The 19,060-nt window shown below is 37.1% G+C and overlaps 1 protein-coding gene across 7 annotated transcripts in view; it reads left to right on the top strand.

The window, feature by feature from the left end:
- Positions 1-19,060, top strand: part of LRRC7 (leucine rich repeat containing 7) — a 183,567-nt gene that overhangs the window by 109,469 nt on the left and 55,038 nt on the right. For all 7 annotated transcript variants that reach the window (XR_015698796.1, XR_015698797.1, XM_087731928.1 and 4 more), the window contains exons 8-12: positions 3,603-3,677; positions 6,444-6,588; positions 8,642-8,714; positions 14,722-14,851; positions 15,272-15,387. Coding sequence is in view for 5 of the 7 variants with exons in the window: in XM_087731928.1 (XP_087588054.1) it covers positions 3,603-3,677; positions 6,444-6,588; positions 8,642-8,714; positions 14,722-14,851; positions 15,272-15,387 (539 nt within the window). In the remaining 2 variants the exon portion in view is untranslated. The remainder of the gene's footprint in view (positions 1-3,602; positions 3,678-6,443; positions 6,589-8,641; positions 8,715-14,721; positions 14,852-15,271; positions 15,388-19,060) is intronic.

Below are 19,060 nucleotides of genomic sequence, written 5' to 3'. Positions count from 1 at the left end.
CAATTGACACTTCTCAGAAACAATATGTGGGTGTTTAAACTGTGTTTTAAAATGGGCCTGTTTTTAAGGAGAGCTCACTGACTTCATCCTGTGGGAACTGTAAATACGTTAAGAGAAGCAAAACTTAGAAAAACTGCTGCCTCATCCTTTTTGAGACTATCCCTGCTAGGGCTATTTGGAAGGGCCTGTACTTTTGTAGGACAACAAATTAATATTGTGGCACTCAGTGTTGCACTGATGGTGAAATAAATGTCTGCGTGTGCCTTATCCACCAACAGTCTGTCCAGTGACACTTGAACCCTGTGAGCAGAACCCCCTTTCCTCCAGAGTCATAGAAGAACAATCTGTGAAAATAGTGCTGCTGAATCAGGGCGTACAATTTTATGAGGGTGATATTTCGTCTAGCTTTAATTAAAATTAAGTTAATTTCACTTTAAACAAATTTTGAAATGTCATCTAGTAGTAGAAAGATGTAGCAAAGAGTCTACATTTGGTTTGTAGACAGTGCTCTATCTTCTACCATTATGGTTATAACCCTGTTAATGATTGCTAATTTATACTGCTATGTAGTAGAAAATAGATGGTTTTAACTCAGATTTTTAATTAAAACTAGAAATCTTTTGCATAGATAAATAGAATAAAATTTTCAGAAGTGGTATTTGGAATTTTGGTCAAAAGAAATATATATATGCTTCCTAAATTCAGAGTGTGTCTTTTTTGGGGGGTGAGGAGTTGGGGGTGGTTTGGTTTTGTAGTGTTTGTTTTAAATGACTTCAACATCATTCTATGGTTTTGCATTGTAGCATGTTGTCCCCTAAGAATGATAAACCAGGAGTTCGGTGGCCTCATAATGCTATTAGGACCAGACTGCCTGAGTTGACTGGTTTTTCAGGAAGCTGGTCCAAAAATGTATGAACTAGAATCAGATGCCAGAAGCAAAATGGGCCAAGAGGCAAGGGAACAGCATGCATCTGTAGAAACAGCATAGGAAAAGTGGTACTAGTTTAAATCAAGATCACCTGGAAAAAAAGATCGAAAGGTTCTGTTTTCATGGATTCTGAAAAACTGATTTGGGTTTCAATAGAAACTTCCTTCTTATTGGAGAAAAATACTACCTAGAACTGTGGTGGAGTGGAAAAGCTTAATTTCTTTGACAGTCCATCCCTGGACTATTGAAGTCCCTCCCTTTGCACTGGGAGACTGTGCTCTTCATACAGACAAACTGGAGCAATAGGCATGGGGTTAAGAATAAAGGTAGTTGCAAAAATGAAGTAATTCCATTCATTCATTTTCTGGAAACAAGATTATACAAATCATGAGTTAGGTATGTGTTCCTAAAATAGAAATTGCCACTTCCTAAATAGCAGCCGTATTCAAGTTACTTAATGTAATCAAGGAAGGGAATAGGTAATCTGTCACAGGTCTCTGGGAAAACTGGAGCATTGAATCACAAGGTATGGGTCAATGGTTTGAAATTTCCCAATCTTTGAAGTGTCAAAAACTGGCACTGGACAAATGATAAACAGCAATTGTAGTACCTCTGCCTGAACGGAGGGGGAAGGCTGGTGTAGTTCTTTCCAGAGTTTCAGGAGTCTGCTGTCAGCAGCAAGGCCTTCAAAGAAATTTTGAAAGAAAATGGTTAAAGGTAGGGAGAAAAGGAAAAGGAAAGAGGATAAAATGTAAATAATATTTTTAAATGTAAATAAATACTTTTACCAAAGACTGTCAGTCTTCAATTCAGACTTGATACTAGGAAGCATTTCTTTACCAAGAGGGTGGTCAAACACTGGAACAGACTTCCTAGAGAGGTGGTCAATGCTGCAAGCCTGTCAGTGTTTAAGAGGCATTTGGACATTGCCCTTAATAACATGCTTTAACTTTTGGTCAGCCCTGAATTGGTCAGGCATTTGGACTGGGTGATTGTTGTACGTCCCTTCCGACTGAAATAGTCTAGTCTAGTCTACTCTATGCTATGCTATGCTATGCTATTCTATTCTGTTCTAATTGTGGCAATCTACATGGAAAACGAAAATATTCTCCAAAAATGCCTCAGGAGAAGCATTTCTAACAGAGACAAATAAGTTTTTAATACCACTTATCAAAACATTAGTGAGGTCTCATCATGGTATACCATAATCCATGCTCAAGAAATTTCAAATCAAACTGTAATATTTACAACATAGGAGTAGTCTGTTGCCTTTGAGAAGGGTGTCTGTCTCATGAGAGGAATTTAAAAGAAAGTTAACATCAAAAGGGGAAATTATCTGTAATAACCTTAGTCAATGAACACTCTGGAGGAATAAGAAACATTAATCATCACAAGAACAAATAGTATAAAATGACCATTAACCAATTTAGCCTGGAAATTAGAAGTGGTTTTAAACCGTTGAAGGACAATAAAATTTCAATAGAATTAGCCAAGGCAAAATAAATTATCTTTAAAATATTGACTAATCATTTTTTAATAGAAACACATTATGTGGCAACATGCAAAATTGAGGGATTGAGCTCTCCAGATTAGCATGTTCTTTCTTATCTGATGATGCACCAGGAGCTTCTCCCATAATGTACCATGTGACCTGATCAACTGGAAAATTATATTTCTTATGGGAATTACAACATTCCAAAGAATTTAGGCCACAGGAGATAATTGGAGGTCTCTCTTAAGCTCCTGTATGCTAGACAGATACATTTGTTTCTAGATGTGCTGAAGTAATTCCAGTGAAGTAGTACTACAGACTTTTAAAATGCTAGAATCCAATTTAGTCAGAACCAAATGAAACATTTAATATCAGTTTCTGGCAGACTGAAAAAAAATCTCTACAACTTTACTGAGCTAGGGCAAATTGAAAGTCTTGTTTTACCTGTGAAAAGAGTGTTTCATGAAAAAGAAAAATACTGCTTATGCTGAAACATGGAAATATTTGTGACTTGATAATTCTTGATTTTGGCAGCTGTAAGGAATGAGAAATGATTTGGGGAATTGTCTTTTTCAGTTTTTCTCACTAATATCCTATAATGTTGAAAAGAATAGAACATCTTAGATTTAAGATTGTAATTTTAACGCTTTATCATTGCATACTGCTATTTTTAACTACTGAATATGACAATTGCAAACATTACATCATACATAAATGCAGTATATCCAGGAAAATGTTCAGCAATATGACTCTGTTAAGCTACTTTTAAGACTACAAATCATGCAAAAGGCAGAGTTTTGGATGTGCTGCAAGATGAGATTTGGACTTTCTTTTCAGTGCATTGTTTCTGAAGCTCCACTTCTCTTATTTGCCTTGTTCATAAATTGCATACTGCCAATACACTATTTAGAACAAGAACTTCTAAGAAGTTCTTCTTTGTATTCATTCTTTTCCAAAGGGTTCTTAAATTTTACAAGTTTTGAAAAAGAGCAACAGTGGTTAAATTAAATGAAATGAGCATACTGTTCATGTCATTAACTATCTGAAAGTCTGATGTGGGTTATAAAAAGAAAAAAAAGAAGGTAAAGAGGGAATCTTTTTTTTAAGAAAATATTGATTTGTATTTAACTAAAAAAATACTGATTTATTTAACTGTCCATAATACTATATTCTTTTCCTCAGCCTGAGGTTCTCGAACAAATACAGAATCTAAAGGAATTGTGGATGGACAATAATTCTTTGCAAATACTACCTGGGGTATGAACATTTATTTTATGTAATTAAATTATTGTGTGATATAGTGAACTATTTACTTCGCAGTAAATAAATGCATGTGCATTTTCTTGAATGGGTACATATTCCTAGTTCATATAGTCATTAATTATTATCAAGAAATAAAAGTCTCAGCATAGCCATTCATATAAAAACCTTTTAAATGTTGTGTTTTTACATGATAGTGTCTAAATGGGGATGTGTCTGTTTTATTTAAGCCTTGCATAGTTTTCATTGTGAGGGGAAATTGTTTCCTAATGTCTTCTTGGTCACCATGTATTAACTAGCAGTTTTATAAAAACCCACAAGAGTTTTAAAAAGGAAGAGGAAACATTAAGTAATCTAAATAAACTTAAAAATAACAGATGGTATGTACAGATTCAACTATACTAAAAGCAATTCTGAGGCAGTGGAATGTATTTCGCTAGAAAGCACTCCAAACAAAAAATATTTTACAATCTAAACATTAGGGTCATGGTTATATATTAGTGCTGTTTCTGAATTGTTGCTACCCCACAGTAGAACTTTGATTTTCAATTTTTATTGCCATAAACTATTTGAGATTATCACTCTAAAATACCTACACTGATTATGACTTGAGAAAGGGATCCCTGTTATTAGCGTTTTATCGCACAGGTAACAGATCATGTGTTTCACACAATAATGCTCTTCATTGCTGCAGGGAAAATGTAGAACTAGATCTAGCACAAACATGTCTAGGTGTTGAAAGAAGAAGTACTTCCTCTTTCAGCTTTGAACATCTGTTAATCAAAATTCAATTTTTTGCATTAAGCGATGACTGTTTTTTGTCTTACATAGATTACATTCATTTTTTATTTTGTATTAAGTGGGATGTTTGCACAGAAAATGATCATTTTCAGTCACTGTCCAAATATCCACTTTTTGAGTGCTCTGTTAGTGAAAAGAAAAGCTGATGTTAAAACCATGTCTTGATACTGAAACAAGCTGGAGATCAAGAACAGAAATATTGTGGTATTGTTGCTGCAGTGTAACGGAGTAGAAGAAATATCAGATATACAAAAGAGTGTGAGCACAAACATTTTAACCATTATTCTGTTTCTTTTCTGTCCACAATGAAATTGGTTAATATATCCAGTGCTAAAATGTGTTCCAAACAGAGTCGTGCTGAGCTATCATAATCCCTGGAGAGGATATTTACAGTTGAAGATCTTCAGTAGATTGTGGAACTGAATCCCAAGGAGCGTAATTATTTTCAGTGAATAATTCATGTTTCCTGAATCTGATCCTAGTAGACCCTAGATGATGTTTTATGAAAACCTTCTCCAAAACAAGAGATTTAAAACAGTTAATATTAGCTTTAAAATTTGACTTTTAAAAATAGAAAGGAAATACCAACTGGTAATTGATTTTGAAGTTTAGAGATTTGCCAGGTTTCCCATGTTGATAATTCAGTTTTTAAAAAAGTAGTCTGTGCTAGAAACAAAGATTGTATTCAACTATTACTATGGGTAGAATGGCAAATGTTGGGGTGAAAGGGAGGTTTTCCTTTTATGCAATAACTCAGATATGATTAAAGATAACATGAAACTGCCTCCTTAGAAGCAGAGAGCAGATCTCAGCAAGGTAAGAGATGAAAAGCAAGCTATATTCATATTGTTTTGAAAGTACCCGTAGATGAAGCTGTCTGAAACTATTTTCCTTTTTCATGTGTACAGTAAATAACCACTAAAAGTATATGTAAATAACTAAAAAACCCACTCCAATGAACTTTCATAGAATCCATACACTTCACAAGCAATTCCCATGGCTTTCCCAAAATCCATAAAGGAAGTTCCCACATAGGCCGTGAATGTTTATTCATCTGGTTGGAAACAGTATTTCTGTGGATGCACAGCATTGCAACCACATGGAAGCTCTCCGTAACAGTATTGTGCTGTGCTTGTCTCACTCCTACTGTGTAATCCTCCAGTCTGTGTCATAGCTCTGCCACTGGGTCATAGATCCAGCTCATTTTCTCTAGATCCAGCAGTGATACTTTGCTGTTCCACCTGTAGGTTTTAGTTTAAGGAAACTAACAACATCTATTTTGTTGATTTTCTTGCTGAAATTTCACATCTAGAAAGAAGTGACCATCTTGTGGTTATGGATCAAGAAGCAGGTTGCTTCTACAGGCTTCAAACCCTTACATGCTACATAGATTTTCAAGGCAATTAAGGAAGAATTCCTGTCATGTTGCTCATTGATGTTATAGCTGCAGTTACACACTATATTCACAAAAGTGTACTATTAGGGTTAACCGCTCGTAATTGAACTATGAATATCTAAAGTCTAATTTTAGATTTTATAAAATTCAGAGAATCAGTTTGACACAGAAAAGCTTTACCTGCATGTCTAGCCTCAGTGTCCTTAAGGACTGCTGTTATGAGTAGATGTGAACTGTGAGTAAATGCCCCTTGGATCTGTGTCCAAATGGAGAAATAATACAGCTATATGACTGAGAACTCAAACTTTCAGCAGATTTAATGAACGTGGAACACATTAATTAGTTTGGTATGTGTCATTTAGTTTGGTACAGTTCCTTTTGCAGTTATCTGAACAGGAAGGCCATTAGACCACGACTGATATTGCTTCAGTGAAATAAATCTTGTAAAAAGGATGCTAAGATAACTGAATTTAATCCTGTATTACTATTGTTTGTCTTTAATTAAACTTAGAAACTGGCATGCAGTGTGTATCTGTTCAAGTAACACTTTGTAACATGCTATTAAGTCTATAGGGAAGTTAAAACAGCTCGTGTACCTGGATGTGTCAAAAAACAGGATAGAAACTGTTGATTTGGACATATCGGGATGTGAAGGACTGGAAGATCTCCTGTTGTCATCCAATATGTTGCAGCAACTGCCAGACTCCATAGGTGAGAAAACCTTAGGATTTCTTGTAATCTTTTACCGTTGAGGATTCCATTTATATCTTCTTTTGGTAATGATGAGACTTTATAATAGCTGGAACAAGAACTGCTATTAAATTCCAAAGGAGTTTGAAACATCTGTGTCTGGACAGTCCATGAAGACCAGTATGTGAAGTCAGGGAAAAAATCCATGGTTAGTAGATATTGATTATTCCGATACACTATTTTAAAGAAAATAAGCAAAGAAATATATAATTGATCTGATCTAAATTTGAAAGTAAGTATAATAGTGATTATGTTAACAGTGTGAAATTCTTGAAAGAAATTGCTACTCTTAGTTACAGTAGTGCAATTCCATATGAGAGCATTAAACAAAGAAATAGTTCAAACTATTCATTTTCTTTTTTGACTATATTGAATGCATAGGATTTCTGAATTATTTAGAATATACAGAAATTCTGGAAGCTAAGTTGTTGTAGGTATATCACTCTATACATCTGAATATTTCATTTCAGTCTTGGTCCCTTATAGTTTCTCTGGAAACACTTGATGTCTTTCCTCTCTTCTATTCTTTCCAGCTGATGAGCCCACTATATCATCATCAGCTTTTTCACTTTCCTAAGTGCATCCCTTTGAACATAGAACAGTTAAATTCCCCAATTTTTAATCAACTTAGTCAAGATTCCAGAATGTATTGCTAATTAATAATCCTGTACTACATGAATGTTACTAGATGTCTTTTACAGCTGTTTTCCATTTTGGTCTTCTACATCTCACCATAAATTCTAGAATTTTTGCTTTATGTGGTTTTCTGATATGCATATGCAGATTGATTTTTAGAGGGCATTTAGCTCCTGTACAAAAGGAATAAATGTTTACATTTTGAATTATACATTTTTGCAATTAGATATATTCAGTTCTCATTTCCAAATTCCTATTACTGAATGGTAATAGATTTAACAGAAGCAAAGCAAAAAGAGTAATTTAATACTGCATTTTCAGGTGAGAGCTTGCTGAAATTCATTTTGGTGAAACATTTTTCCTCTTAAAAGAAAATTTTGTTGAAACCTGGATTCTTCTTGGAACATGTTGATTTTGAAAAAGTTTTTAACAAAAATGTTCTGCAATTGAAATGAGTAGTATTTCTAGTATCACTTTTAATTATACTTTTCATTTGCTTCAGCTTTCATATTATGGCACATACAGTTTAACATTTTTCTCTATATTAGTGATTAATTTATATTATTCCCAGCATTAATTACAGATAATCATTTAAAAAATGCTATTTCAGTATATCCAGAATTGTTTCAGGGAAAAAACAGATTTTGAAATGTTAATAACGTCCAGAAGGTGGAAATCTGTTTCAAGCTCTGTTTCTAGCACTGTAATGGAATATTTTTCCCATTTTTTCTGTCTGTACTTTTCTATTGTTTTCTGCTGTTATGCATTGGTAAAGCAGAAGTTTCATTCCCTTCTTGGTAAATGTTGCCCAGTTAGGCATCTGCTTACACTTAGATATATAATAATTCTTTCAATGATAAGAATTAACCACATATACAAATGCATTCAGGATTGATTCTGGGTTTCAGTCTGATTCTGGTTTTCTGTCTATACCTACATATTGTGAAGCTTTATAAATGTAGCATTTACTTTAGATAATTTGCCTAATGTCCTATTATGACCTGAGCACATTTTAATCAAGGCAACAGGACTTGGATTTGATTGAAACATTAATACATAAGTAGAAGTACTGCTCTTCCTACACAGATAAGATACTATTCTCTTTTTTTACCTTTTTTCAAGACTCCAGAAATATAATTCATATTTTACTTGCAGTTCAGCTTAACATTTTATCAGTGCTTCGTTTTGATGAAACATATTTTCAATGTGACATGAATGTGTCTGTGTGCTGTCCTATATACAGATGTTTTCTAAAATCTAGATCAAAGTTATTCAGTGTTAGAAATCGTTGTTTATTTAAGGATATGGGAGATTACAGAAAGTAAAAAAGATTAATGTGAAATATTTTTCTATTACTTCTTCCTTACCTGTTTTGTAGGACTGTTGAAAAGGCTTACAACTCTAAAAGTAGATGACAATCAGCTTACAATTCTGCCAAATGCAATTGGAAAGTGAGTATAAGTCTTGTGATTTTCAACATTAAGTAAAATGTGTTTTCCCTTCTGCTTGCGGAATGTGGGTTTTTTAAAATAAAAAATAAGACAAAGATGTACTGAAATATAAAATAATTTCAAATTACGTGCCTAACACCCAGCTTATAACATTTAAATTTGGAGCAACACTCTTACTTCTGTGGGCTTATACTGGCGTAAGTGATAAAAAGATGAAATATATCACATTTTCCAAGAAGAACAAAGGTATTTTTCTGTATGAATCACTTGCAATTTAGATGATTAGAGCAGCAAAAGTAGAAGAAATAGAAGTGTTTGGGGGAATACGTCTGTTTCCATAGCAACAGCCAGTACTTGATGCTGAAACGAAAATGGCTGTAAACCTCATATGTATGAAGATGTCTTAAAATATTGAAGTAGCAGAAATGAAAAAGTCATGACAATTTCATAGGTGCATACATCAAAATGTGAAAGTATTGTATAAGTAATCTTATTATGAAAACCACTAATGACGCCCTTTAGCTATCATTTTGTCAGATATTACATGATCACTGGTGCAAAATTCTGTCTTGTACTGCTGTGTGTCTTGGAGCTTATTGCTAAATGAAATCTGCAATTTATTGTAAAATTCAAGACAGATGCAAGCCTGTCTCCAGATACGGAAACAGGTGATTCTTTACATTGTTTCACAGTACACATATCCCTTTCTAGCAGAACATATCTTTAATATTTTTGTAGCATGCCTCTTCCTCTACATATTTTACTTCTGAAATGCTATATAAACTGATATTTGGAAAAAAATTCAGAATACATGGTCCCTGGCTGCCTTCTACAGCTATAGCTCTAGTGTTTTCATCATCGTCCTTGCACCAGGAGTAGTATTCATGCAGAAGAAAGAGAGTTCAGCCTAAGAAATGATTGTCTGTCTGGTGTGACTGAACACATGGTTATACCATTTATACCAATTCTGTGCTGTCAGCATGAAACATTAGGAATGGGGCATCTGTGAGCAGAGTTGCACTCAGACTCTGTGCCTTTTCTCTCAGTGCAAAACCTGTTCTCTCTTCAGCAGGTTGTAGCTCAACAAACTATTTCATTAGAAGTAGTTTTCTTAAGCCAGAGCCATTGCAAAATTAAAGCCTAGAAGGCTTCGTTTAGACTTGTCTGCAAATTTTTTTGGTGCTGGTGAGGCTGCACCTCGAATACTGTGTTCAGTTTTGGGCCCCTCACTACAAGTAGGACGGTGAGGTGCTGGAGCGTGTCCAAAGAAGGGCAGTGAGGCTGGTGAAGGGTCTAGAGCACAAGCCTTATGAGAAGCAGCTGAGGGAACGGGGGTTGTTTAGCCTGGAGAAAAGGAGGCTGAGGGGAGACCTTATCGCTCTCTACAACCACCTGAAAGGAGGCTGTATTGAGGTGGGGGTCGGTCTCTTCTCCCAAGTAACAAGCGATAGGATGAGAGGAAATGGGCTCAAGTTGCTCCAGGGGAGGTTTAGATTGGATATTAGGAAAAATTTCTTCACCGAAAGGGTAGTCAGGCACTGGAACAGGCTGCCCAGGGAAGTGGTTGAGTCCCCATCCCTGGAGGTATTTAAAAGATGGGTAGATATGGTGCTTAGGGACATGGTTTAGTGGTGGACTTGGCAGTGCTAGGTTAACAGTTGGACTTGATGATCTTAAAGGTCCCTTCCAACCTAAATGATCCTATGATTCTATGAAATATGATAGTACAGTGAGGTCTCTAGAATAGAAATAATCTCTAACCTGCACAGCCAGTGCTTTACTACTTCTGCACCTGTTTTATAGTAATAATTTCAATAATAATTTACTTACTGGTGTGCCAGTCAGGAAAAAAAATCCAGATTTGTGAACTATTGCAACTGTAGCAACTGAAAGCTCAGGTTTGGCTTACCACGCTGTACTTCTTGCAGTATCTTTACATTTATGTGATATTCATGGAGAGTATTAAAAGTTGGTTATATGAATCACAAAAGGGGAAATCTTATAAATATTCTGTAGCAGTAAATTCTGATAGGCAGTGAAAGCTTGTAAGGCTCAAAGCTGTACTGGACACTGCAAAAAGGTTGATATAATGTCCAACATTAACAACTTTTGGGGTCAATTTTTAAAACCTGTCATGAAGGTGCTTTCTTATTTAGTGAATTGTTCAAATTGAAGGGGAACCCCTCTTGTTTTTAATAAATATCTGTTCCGTATTGTTTGGCATTGAGCCTTGATTACATTTTTAAAGACGCATACTGCAACTCTAAAAGGTGTATATGCTAATCACCTAATATTATCACATTATTTTTGAGTGATTGGTTGTGCTTTTTAAATGAAGTACTTTCTCTCATTTAATGAGGACAGTGTCTCCCACATCAGAATGAACTTCCTTTCTCTGACTCATCCATTTGGATAGTTTCCTACTGGGTCTCTTTCTCCAAAATGATAGTCGTAGTACCCACTGCAGAGTATATTATTGTCATACAAAGATTAGCAATGTGGAGGAGGGAACTCTCCCTCCAGGGACCAATTTCATGATGAGACACAGAGCACTTCAACGCTGTCTGAGTTCATGTTGCTAATAGTGAACCGCCACCCTCATTTTTGGCAGTCTTGTTCAAAGGGCAAGCCTGTCAGTGGCATTGAGAGTTTGACCCTGCAAGATACTATGGACAGTAGACCCAGCTTAATAAAACATTCCTCATAAAATCAGTGGATTCACGTTGATTAAAAGTACCATGTCAGACCCAAAGACTGGAGATTTTATCTGTAGGACCTCAGTGAATGCCCATGCTCCTACTTTGTGGTTAGGAGGGTGTCATGAGGGAAGTCGTGACCCATACATAGGTAATGGTGCAGTAGCTCAAGAGCCAGTGTATTATGTTAGATGAGTGTTTTGTGCATGTGTCTAGTCTATGCCATATCTGACAGTACAAGATGCTGCAAAGGAAAGTGTAAACTTGTATCCCTGGGTCTGCAAAATTCCTTTTGCCAAATAGTGGGTGTAGCTAACTCTGAGGATTTAGGTTGCTTTGGCAGTTATCTGGGTGCTGTGGCTGTTGGGAGAAAAGGGCTGTGACTGTATGAAATGGGGCTGAGATGGGTTGGAACTACTCTTATTCATGGCAGTCTTCATTCTCCATGAATCGCTCTCTACTAATCTGTCTAAAAATATTCTTCATCTACCTTAGGACATGTACTGTGAACTGCTTCATTTCAGTGGGTGCCAAACTGAACAGCAGGTGCATACCTGATTTTTGTCTGCCTTTCTTTAAACCTATCAAGAGTGATCTGAATTTAGCCCAAGAAGGCAGTAAGGTTAATGATATTTTAACTAAATTAGCATTGTTGCATTTATAGCTGTTATTGTCAACTTACTTTCATGCACAATCCATGATGAATGAAAAGTCACTTTCCGAAGTGCGTATTCTTTTAACTGTGGTAGTTATAGAGATAAAATATAGTTTCATGCTGACTTTGTTGTTTTTATTGTGGCCATCTTCATTTGTCTGCTGCTGATGTCATCAGGAAGGAAAGAAGCTAAGAATGTCTGTGCCAGACAATACCTTTCAAATAAAATTCTGTTGTCTGATAAAGTCATTCTTCACTATCAGGGAAACTTCCACAGTTACAGATCAGAGTATCAGATTTTTGATTGGCATTGGAAACATAGTAGTTTTCAATTAGCTTATCTATTTTCAAGCTTTTCTGGTTGTGTTATCATCAGTAAAAGGAAGAATGTGTGCATCTTGCAATTTAACAAGCTTTCCAGTTGGACTTCACTCTGTCAAGCACATATTCTGTATGAAGCAGGTAAACATGACTGAATTATGCCTTTACTGAAATTGTTTTGTATCTAGTTTGAAATAAATTGTGGTGGATACAAAGCTTGTATTAACGAAAAGCTATAACCAAACCTGGAAGAGCTTTTGGATATATGCCATGCATCTCTTTCACTAATCACTGTATGATTCACTTTGGCTTTTCAGTCTACTGAAATACAGCAATTACAGGAAAGTTCTGAGAATTCCATGTTAGGAATAGCTATTTCTGGTTTCATGTTTCATAAAATTTGAAGGCTGAAAGACCTTTTTTTGATTAAGAAACTGGAATAAAGGTAAGTTAGACATACAGTGAAGGTTCAGTCCTGCAGCTGTGACTCATGTAAATACTAAGGAGCAAGGTTTGTAGCAGAGGTAAACTTTTTATCAGATCTACCAAAACATTTGGGAAAAAAAAAAAGACAATCTTCTGGGCACCTAGTCCCTTCCGTCAGTGGACAGGGAGATGGCAAACATTGAGGAAGAAATAATTGCTTACCATTTAACCTTACTATTAATTAAAGCACCTGAGAGAAAAAGGTAGTACATGTGGAGCAAAAAAGAGGCAGCAGAAGCAGGGAACAATGACATTTGTAATGCCAAAAATTTTAATTTGTAATGCCAAAATTTTTATTCCATGAGCTGAATAAGCAGTGCAGTACAGCATTCATTTCAGGAATTTTTATATCCAGCCTAATTTTTTAAGAGATTCAGTAGATATTTCTTCAGAATATTTTTATATATGTGTGTGTGTATGTGCATAATATATATGTAACGTGTATATATTTTTATATATCTATATATATATATAATATGTATTACATATATATTCCTGTTTGTGTTATTTGCATTAGCAAAGGTCAAATTGTTGATTCTCAACCACCAAAGTAAGATTGATGTTTAAGTGTTGCCTGATACCACCTGCTGTCTTCAGGGAAAAGCAAACACTGAAAAAAGTCCTGAGGATTGTGTGACTGGCTAGGACAGGGTCCTGAAGAGCAGAAGAATGCCTCTGAAGGCCATTTCATACTGGAGCGGTGGTGGGTGGAGAGGTTCAAGTGCTGACTGTCAGTGCTCTGCGTTGGGTCAGCTCTCTTGGCATTTTCTTGGCTTTCATTCTGCATAGGTGCCAGCTGCTGTCAGAGAAGGTCGTGGCTTTTATGATGTGAGCCCCTTTCGTTTAGGACTCAGTACAAAACCTCCAACTCATTTCACAACCTCTTCATGGATAATAAAATGCAGGAATATACTGAATGCCAATTCCGTGCCCTAGAAAGGTGTGCTTTCTCTATACGTACTGCACTCTGGTACTGTGGGCTATGGCTAACCTGGACTTCAGTTCAACAGGGGAGCTTCTGTCAGCTGCCTCTATTTCATCCTCTTTCCTGAAAACATGATTACGTGAAAGAAAGGTCAGGTCTCTTTCTTTCCACAGTTTGACACAATACAACAATCTAGGAAAAGGGGTACAAGACAGAAATGGAGATTATTTAATTTTCTTTAAAGAGAGGCCTTGAGTGTCAGAAGATTACTTACTTTGGTCTGCTTTGTTTCGGTCCTTGCCATACAGATACCCTTTCAAGATCACTTTTTAGCCAGTTTTCTCAACATGTGAAACATAAGCACTTTTACAAAAGCTATGTCTCACTACAGCAGGCTGAGATTACTTTGCAGAGTTTGGATCCAAGTTCATCTTTTTTCTCTACTGATCTGTATTAGAAATGATGTCGAGTGCATCAATTGGAATATACCCTGGAGGCAATTTCTGCTTCCCTTTCCTTTGCTCTCACCAGTGCTATTTCTTTACCTGTTGTCTGTCTTTGTGTGTCAAGATTATAAACTTTGTGGTTTGATTCTGCAGCTTAGTATGAATTGCCCTGATCACTGTCTGTTTGAAGTACTTGGAATACTTCCTCACTACAAAAGTTAAGAATGATAATGTGGGGAAACTAAGTGGTCTTTCTTAAACTGCCTTCCTGGATAAGATTGATTAACAGTGTCCCTAATAGTTCCTAAAATCATATTATTATAGACTTCTCCTAGGGAAATCTGCAATAAAGGTTCCCTCTTCAGGGCATGGTGTCTGTAGCAGTGTGATGCTTTAAAGCTTTCAAAGGTTTTAGATTCTTAATTTTTGTTGTCTAGTCCTTGTATAGCATCTAAAACAAGTGTATTTACAATTTCAGTTTATCTTTATTAGAAGAATTTGACTGCAGCTGTAATGAGTTGGAGTCCTTACCTTCTACCATTGGCTACCTTCATAACCTGAGGACGTTGGCTGTGGATGAGAATTTCCTTCCTGAACTGCCCAGAGAAGTGAGAAGCTGATTGTGTTTTTAAATTACAGATTGAAATGTTTTGTGGTAGGCCCAAGATTTCATCCCTACTCAGACAAACTATCTGTTAAACCAGTTGTTTCTGCACAATGTGGAAGACCAAATCTTTCTTACATACTCAACAGTAAAATAGTAAAACCAGTAAATTAGTAAATTGATGTAAAGATGAGGGAAGAAGAGTATTGCAATACTCAGAAGAGTATTGCAAGTAACCCTAGGCATTTCCCTGGTGTTACTGACAACAGGAGGGCATTATTTTCTGACTTTAGATTCTGTATTTTCTGCTTTTTGTCAGTTACAGTGAAAACACGATTTGGCCACCTCCTGACATAAAAAGTTAGTGATAAAAAACTTTATCAAAGTAGGTATCCTAACATCTTTGGTTTTTTCATTCCTATAGATTGGAAGCTGTAAAAATGTAACAGTGATGTCTCTGCGCTCTAACAAGCTAGAATTTCTTCCTGATGAAATTGGTCAGATGCAGAAGCTGAGAGTGTTAAATCTGAGCGATAACAGGTATAGTTCACATAATTTTTCTAACCCGTTATAAGAATTTATTTTAAAAAAATTTAAACTATTCTTTTTAGGTATTTGTAAAAATACATGTATATAAAATACATTTAAAAATATAAAAATTATATTTAGAATTACTTAAACTATTTACATGGGAAAAAATCCCTTTTTTTTTTTAAGTCTTTATGGTTTGGTCTTAGTTCCACTGACATCCAAAGAAAAACTTGAATGGGGCTGAGATCTGGGTCTCAGTGTGTTTTAATAGATTAAAACCTGTTTACTTCTTTTATCTCCTGGTGTTTTCATGTGAAAGTGTGATATTTGGCTTTAAAATTGTAGATAACTTTGTAATATTTAATGATTAAAAAATTGAGACAAGCTGATATATAGGAAATCATTAAATGGAAGCACACTAGCATGTTATCCTGACTCCACTGAAATCAAAAGAAAATTTTCTATTTCCTTCAGCAGAGCAAAGGTTTTGTCAAAAAACCAGATTCTTCTGTTCTTATGCACATGACTATTCCTATGAGAAACAGAATGTTTAAAATGAGCCTTTCTTGACACCTATCCCATGCTGCCATAGGCATCAGAAAAGACTGACTTTTCCTTGAAATTTTTACATACATATGTGCCAAGAATATGTTAATTTTCAGTATAACCACAGAAATACAAGTTTGCTCAGTAGTGCAACAAATGATGTGTGAATACCATTTTGTTTCCAGTAATTATCATCCATACTCAGTAAAAATTAGAGGAAGGACTTTATACATCTGTGTCTGATTTACTGTTTACTCAGCAGTTTCGTTGTTGAAATTAAGGTTGACCATAAAATATAAAATGAAGTAATGTAGAAATCCCTGTAATATATTTATTTAAAATTATTCACTTAATTCTGTTAGATGATTTCCGCATTACAATTGTGTATCATAAAATACATTATGTATGAAACCGAACGTAAAGTTAAACTTAACTCTAGTTTGTATTGAAACTGTCCAAGTCCCAGAGTCAAATCTTGGGTCTCTCGATTTTGGGTTTCAGATTCCAGTGCTTTCCCAGGGACAGGGAGTACACTCCCATCAGTATGTCACCACAGCAGTCTATGGTTGTGCTTTTATCTGTACAGCTAGAGTCTGAAACTATTTCAGGCAACACTTTAAACTCCCTAGGCTGGCATTCTTGCCAACAAAGGCAGTCCAGCTTCCCCTCACTGTTCCTGCATCCACATACCCTGTCCTGTCCCAGTGCAATTTTGTCCAGGCGTATGGTGATCTTGAATACGTAGGCGATATAGATGAAAGCAGCCTATCAGGAATATGGTGAGTTTTCAGATGGACGTTTCCAGTGGCTGGTCCACCTTGTTGCTGCACAGCCAGCTGTAGTGGCATGCAGGAGGAGGCACGGAGTGGGCATAGGAGTGGGGAGGCAACAGGACAGTGCTGGTTCAGGGTCTCTTGGGAGTCCAAGGAGCTGCAACTGCAGGGTGCCTTCCCTGGCACATTAAACCAATCTGAGCTGGATCACTCTGCCCTCTTTTCAAACCTGTAATTGTGCCATGAGTTTGCGTTGAGGAAGCAGAAAACTAGTCTACCTCCCCCCCTGCTTTTTGCCAAGTAACTTTTCAGTCAGGTCAACTGCTGATTTCAGGCACATGACTTCATGTGTAATTACTGATTGTGAGTGCTGTTTCTGGGGTAAGAGAGGGAGGAGGTGGCTCACTGCTGGGAGGAGGCAGTGGAGGTGGTAAGAGAAGGCCAGGTTTCCTGACCAAGCTGACCTGACAGCTGGATGCCACCAGAACAGCAGTCCTGCCCCACCTTCCTTTTTCCCCAGGTGCCCAGGTATAAGAGAGGATTGGGTTTTCCATTGTGGAGGAAGGTAATTACGGGACCAGCATCCCAGTGATGTGATGTTCCTTGGGGTAGGATGTCGTCTGCTCTCCTTCCCACTCCCCCTTCAGTGCTGGGTTGTAGCCCTGCATCTGCCCTTATGCTTGCTCAGGGCTCACTGGACAAGTCACTGAACTGATTTATCTCACTGAAAATGGAAGAAGCTATTGTTCTTCTTGTTGTGTTCATTTTATGACACTCCTCATGGTTCATTTGCTCACCGTGGTTTCTGGCAAACACCAAAGCCAGCTAACGGTAAACAGTGGCTGTGCATCAAAGCAGGTGTGAGGAGGGCAGGAGAACAGGACCTTTGCCTGTTGGGGTGGGAAGCTGTTCTCTCAAGTCCACCTGAAAAACTGTAGAGTGAGTTATAAGCATTATAGAACTAGTGGGAGAGCACAGTCTAGACTGGGAGAGATAGGAACTGACTCAGACTGTAGACCTTCAACCTTTAAACCTGGTGGAATTGTGTCATGTACTTTTCTTGAGGGGGTTGGGGAATAAATTTTTCTTCCTTTGTTGATATCAGTTCCAGCTGAGGTTAAATGTTGCCCTGCTGAGACATTGTGATAATGCTTTTGTTATGGAACTTCCCACCTTAATGAAACTAAAAAGTTTCAACGTTTTGATACCAACGAGTTTGGACAAAGTTCAGATACCATCCTAATGTTGAATTTTTTTTTTTTTTTTACTTTTCTGTTTTCCCATTTTCGCATTCATATTAACATTAAGGCAATATCCATTCTTTCTTTGAATGAGTCCACATGTACATGTTGATCAGGAGTGTACTTGGGCTCCGCTTGTTGCTAGGAACCTTTCCATGTTGCCACAACAATTTTGCCCCTCTACTCGTCCTGCTTCAGATATGACAGAGAAGGTAGAGCACACCAACTCTTTTCCTGGATACCCTTTCAAGCCATTGGAAGAAGAGACACAGATATGCAAGCAGAGCAGAAAGGCAATTCTAGAGCCAAGGGGTCAGTGCATGTGCTTCACCCTATGGTGATGGGCTCCTGGGTCCTGGGATGTGGTCAGCCTTTTCCCTGTCAGCTTGTTATGAGACCTCCTGAGCCCTGGCCTCTATGGGCTCCGCTGCTAAGGCAGACCCATTCGCACCAAACACTGCTGATGCAGCCTTTTTGGCATGAAAGCTCCAACCTTTGCACAAATCTTCTGAAGAGCAGCTGTTACTCCCTGTACTGAATAACAAATGGGGATGGACTGTGCATATGATCGCATATTCTTTCAGAATTTTTCTGGTCAGTCCTTGATACCTTTCTCCTCCTGACACCAGGGAGGATTCCATGTCCATTCTGGCAGGTGTCCAGTCGCTCATGCATCTTTGCATGTTACTTTCCTTGTGGAGGGAACAGACTCCATCACCATGACTGTCAATCCATACTGATCATCATGGATGTATAGTTTTACAAAGGGAAAACAGTCTTCCATTGGGGATCTGTCCACTGCAGGTTCATCCCAGTCAACGATACCTCAGGGTCATCTCCTTCTACTTTGTCATATGCCAGATTTCACCTCCGGTGTCTACAACTGTGACTGTAAATGGTGCACTTGTGTATCCATTAGCCTCTTACATCATTGCCTTTATCCTAGTGACTTTCTCTGCTAGTAGGTGGACTACTCAAGTGTTTATTGAGAGATGCCCTTTTGCCACCAAAAATCTTCATTCTGGACATGTTCCTCATGGCATGGGGAGTGCACTCTGGCTCAAGGCATGTAGAGTACAGGGATATTGGTGGCTTTGAACTTGCCTTGCCAGAGTGCATGGA

This window comes from Nipponia nippon, unplaced genomic scaffold, assembly GCF_047370975.1.
Source record: "Nipponia nippon isolate SJK-2023a ecotype South Korea unplaced genomic scaffold, ASM4737097v1 scaffold_5, whole genome shotgun sequence".
Classification (NCBI taxonomy): domain Eukaryota; kingdom Metazoa; phylum Chordata; class Aves; order Pelecaniformes; family Threskiornithidae; genus Nipponia; species Nipponia nippon.
Note: the sequence above shows the minus strand (reverse complement) of the source record. Positions and strands in the feature narration are given on the sequence as shown.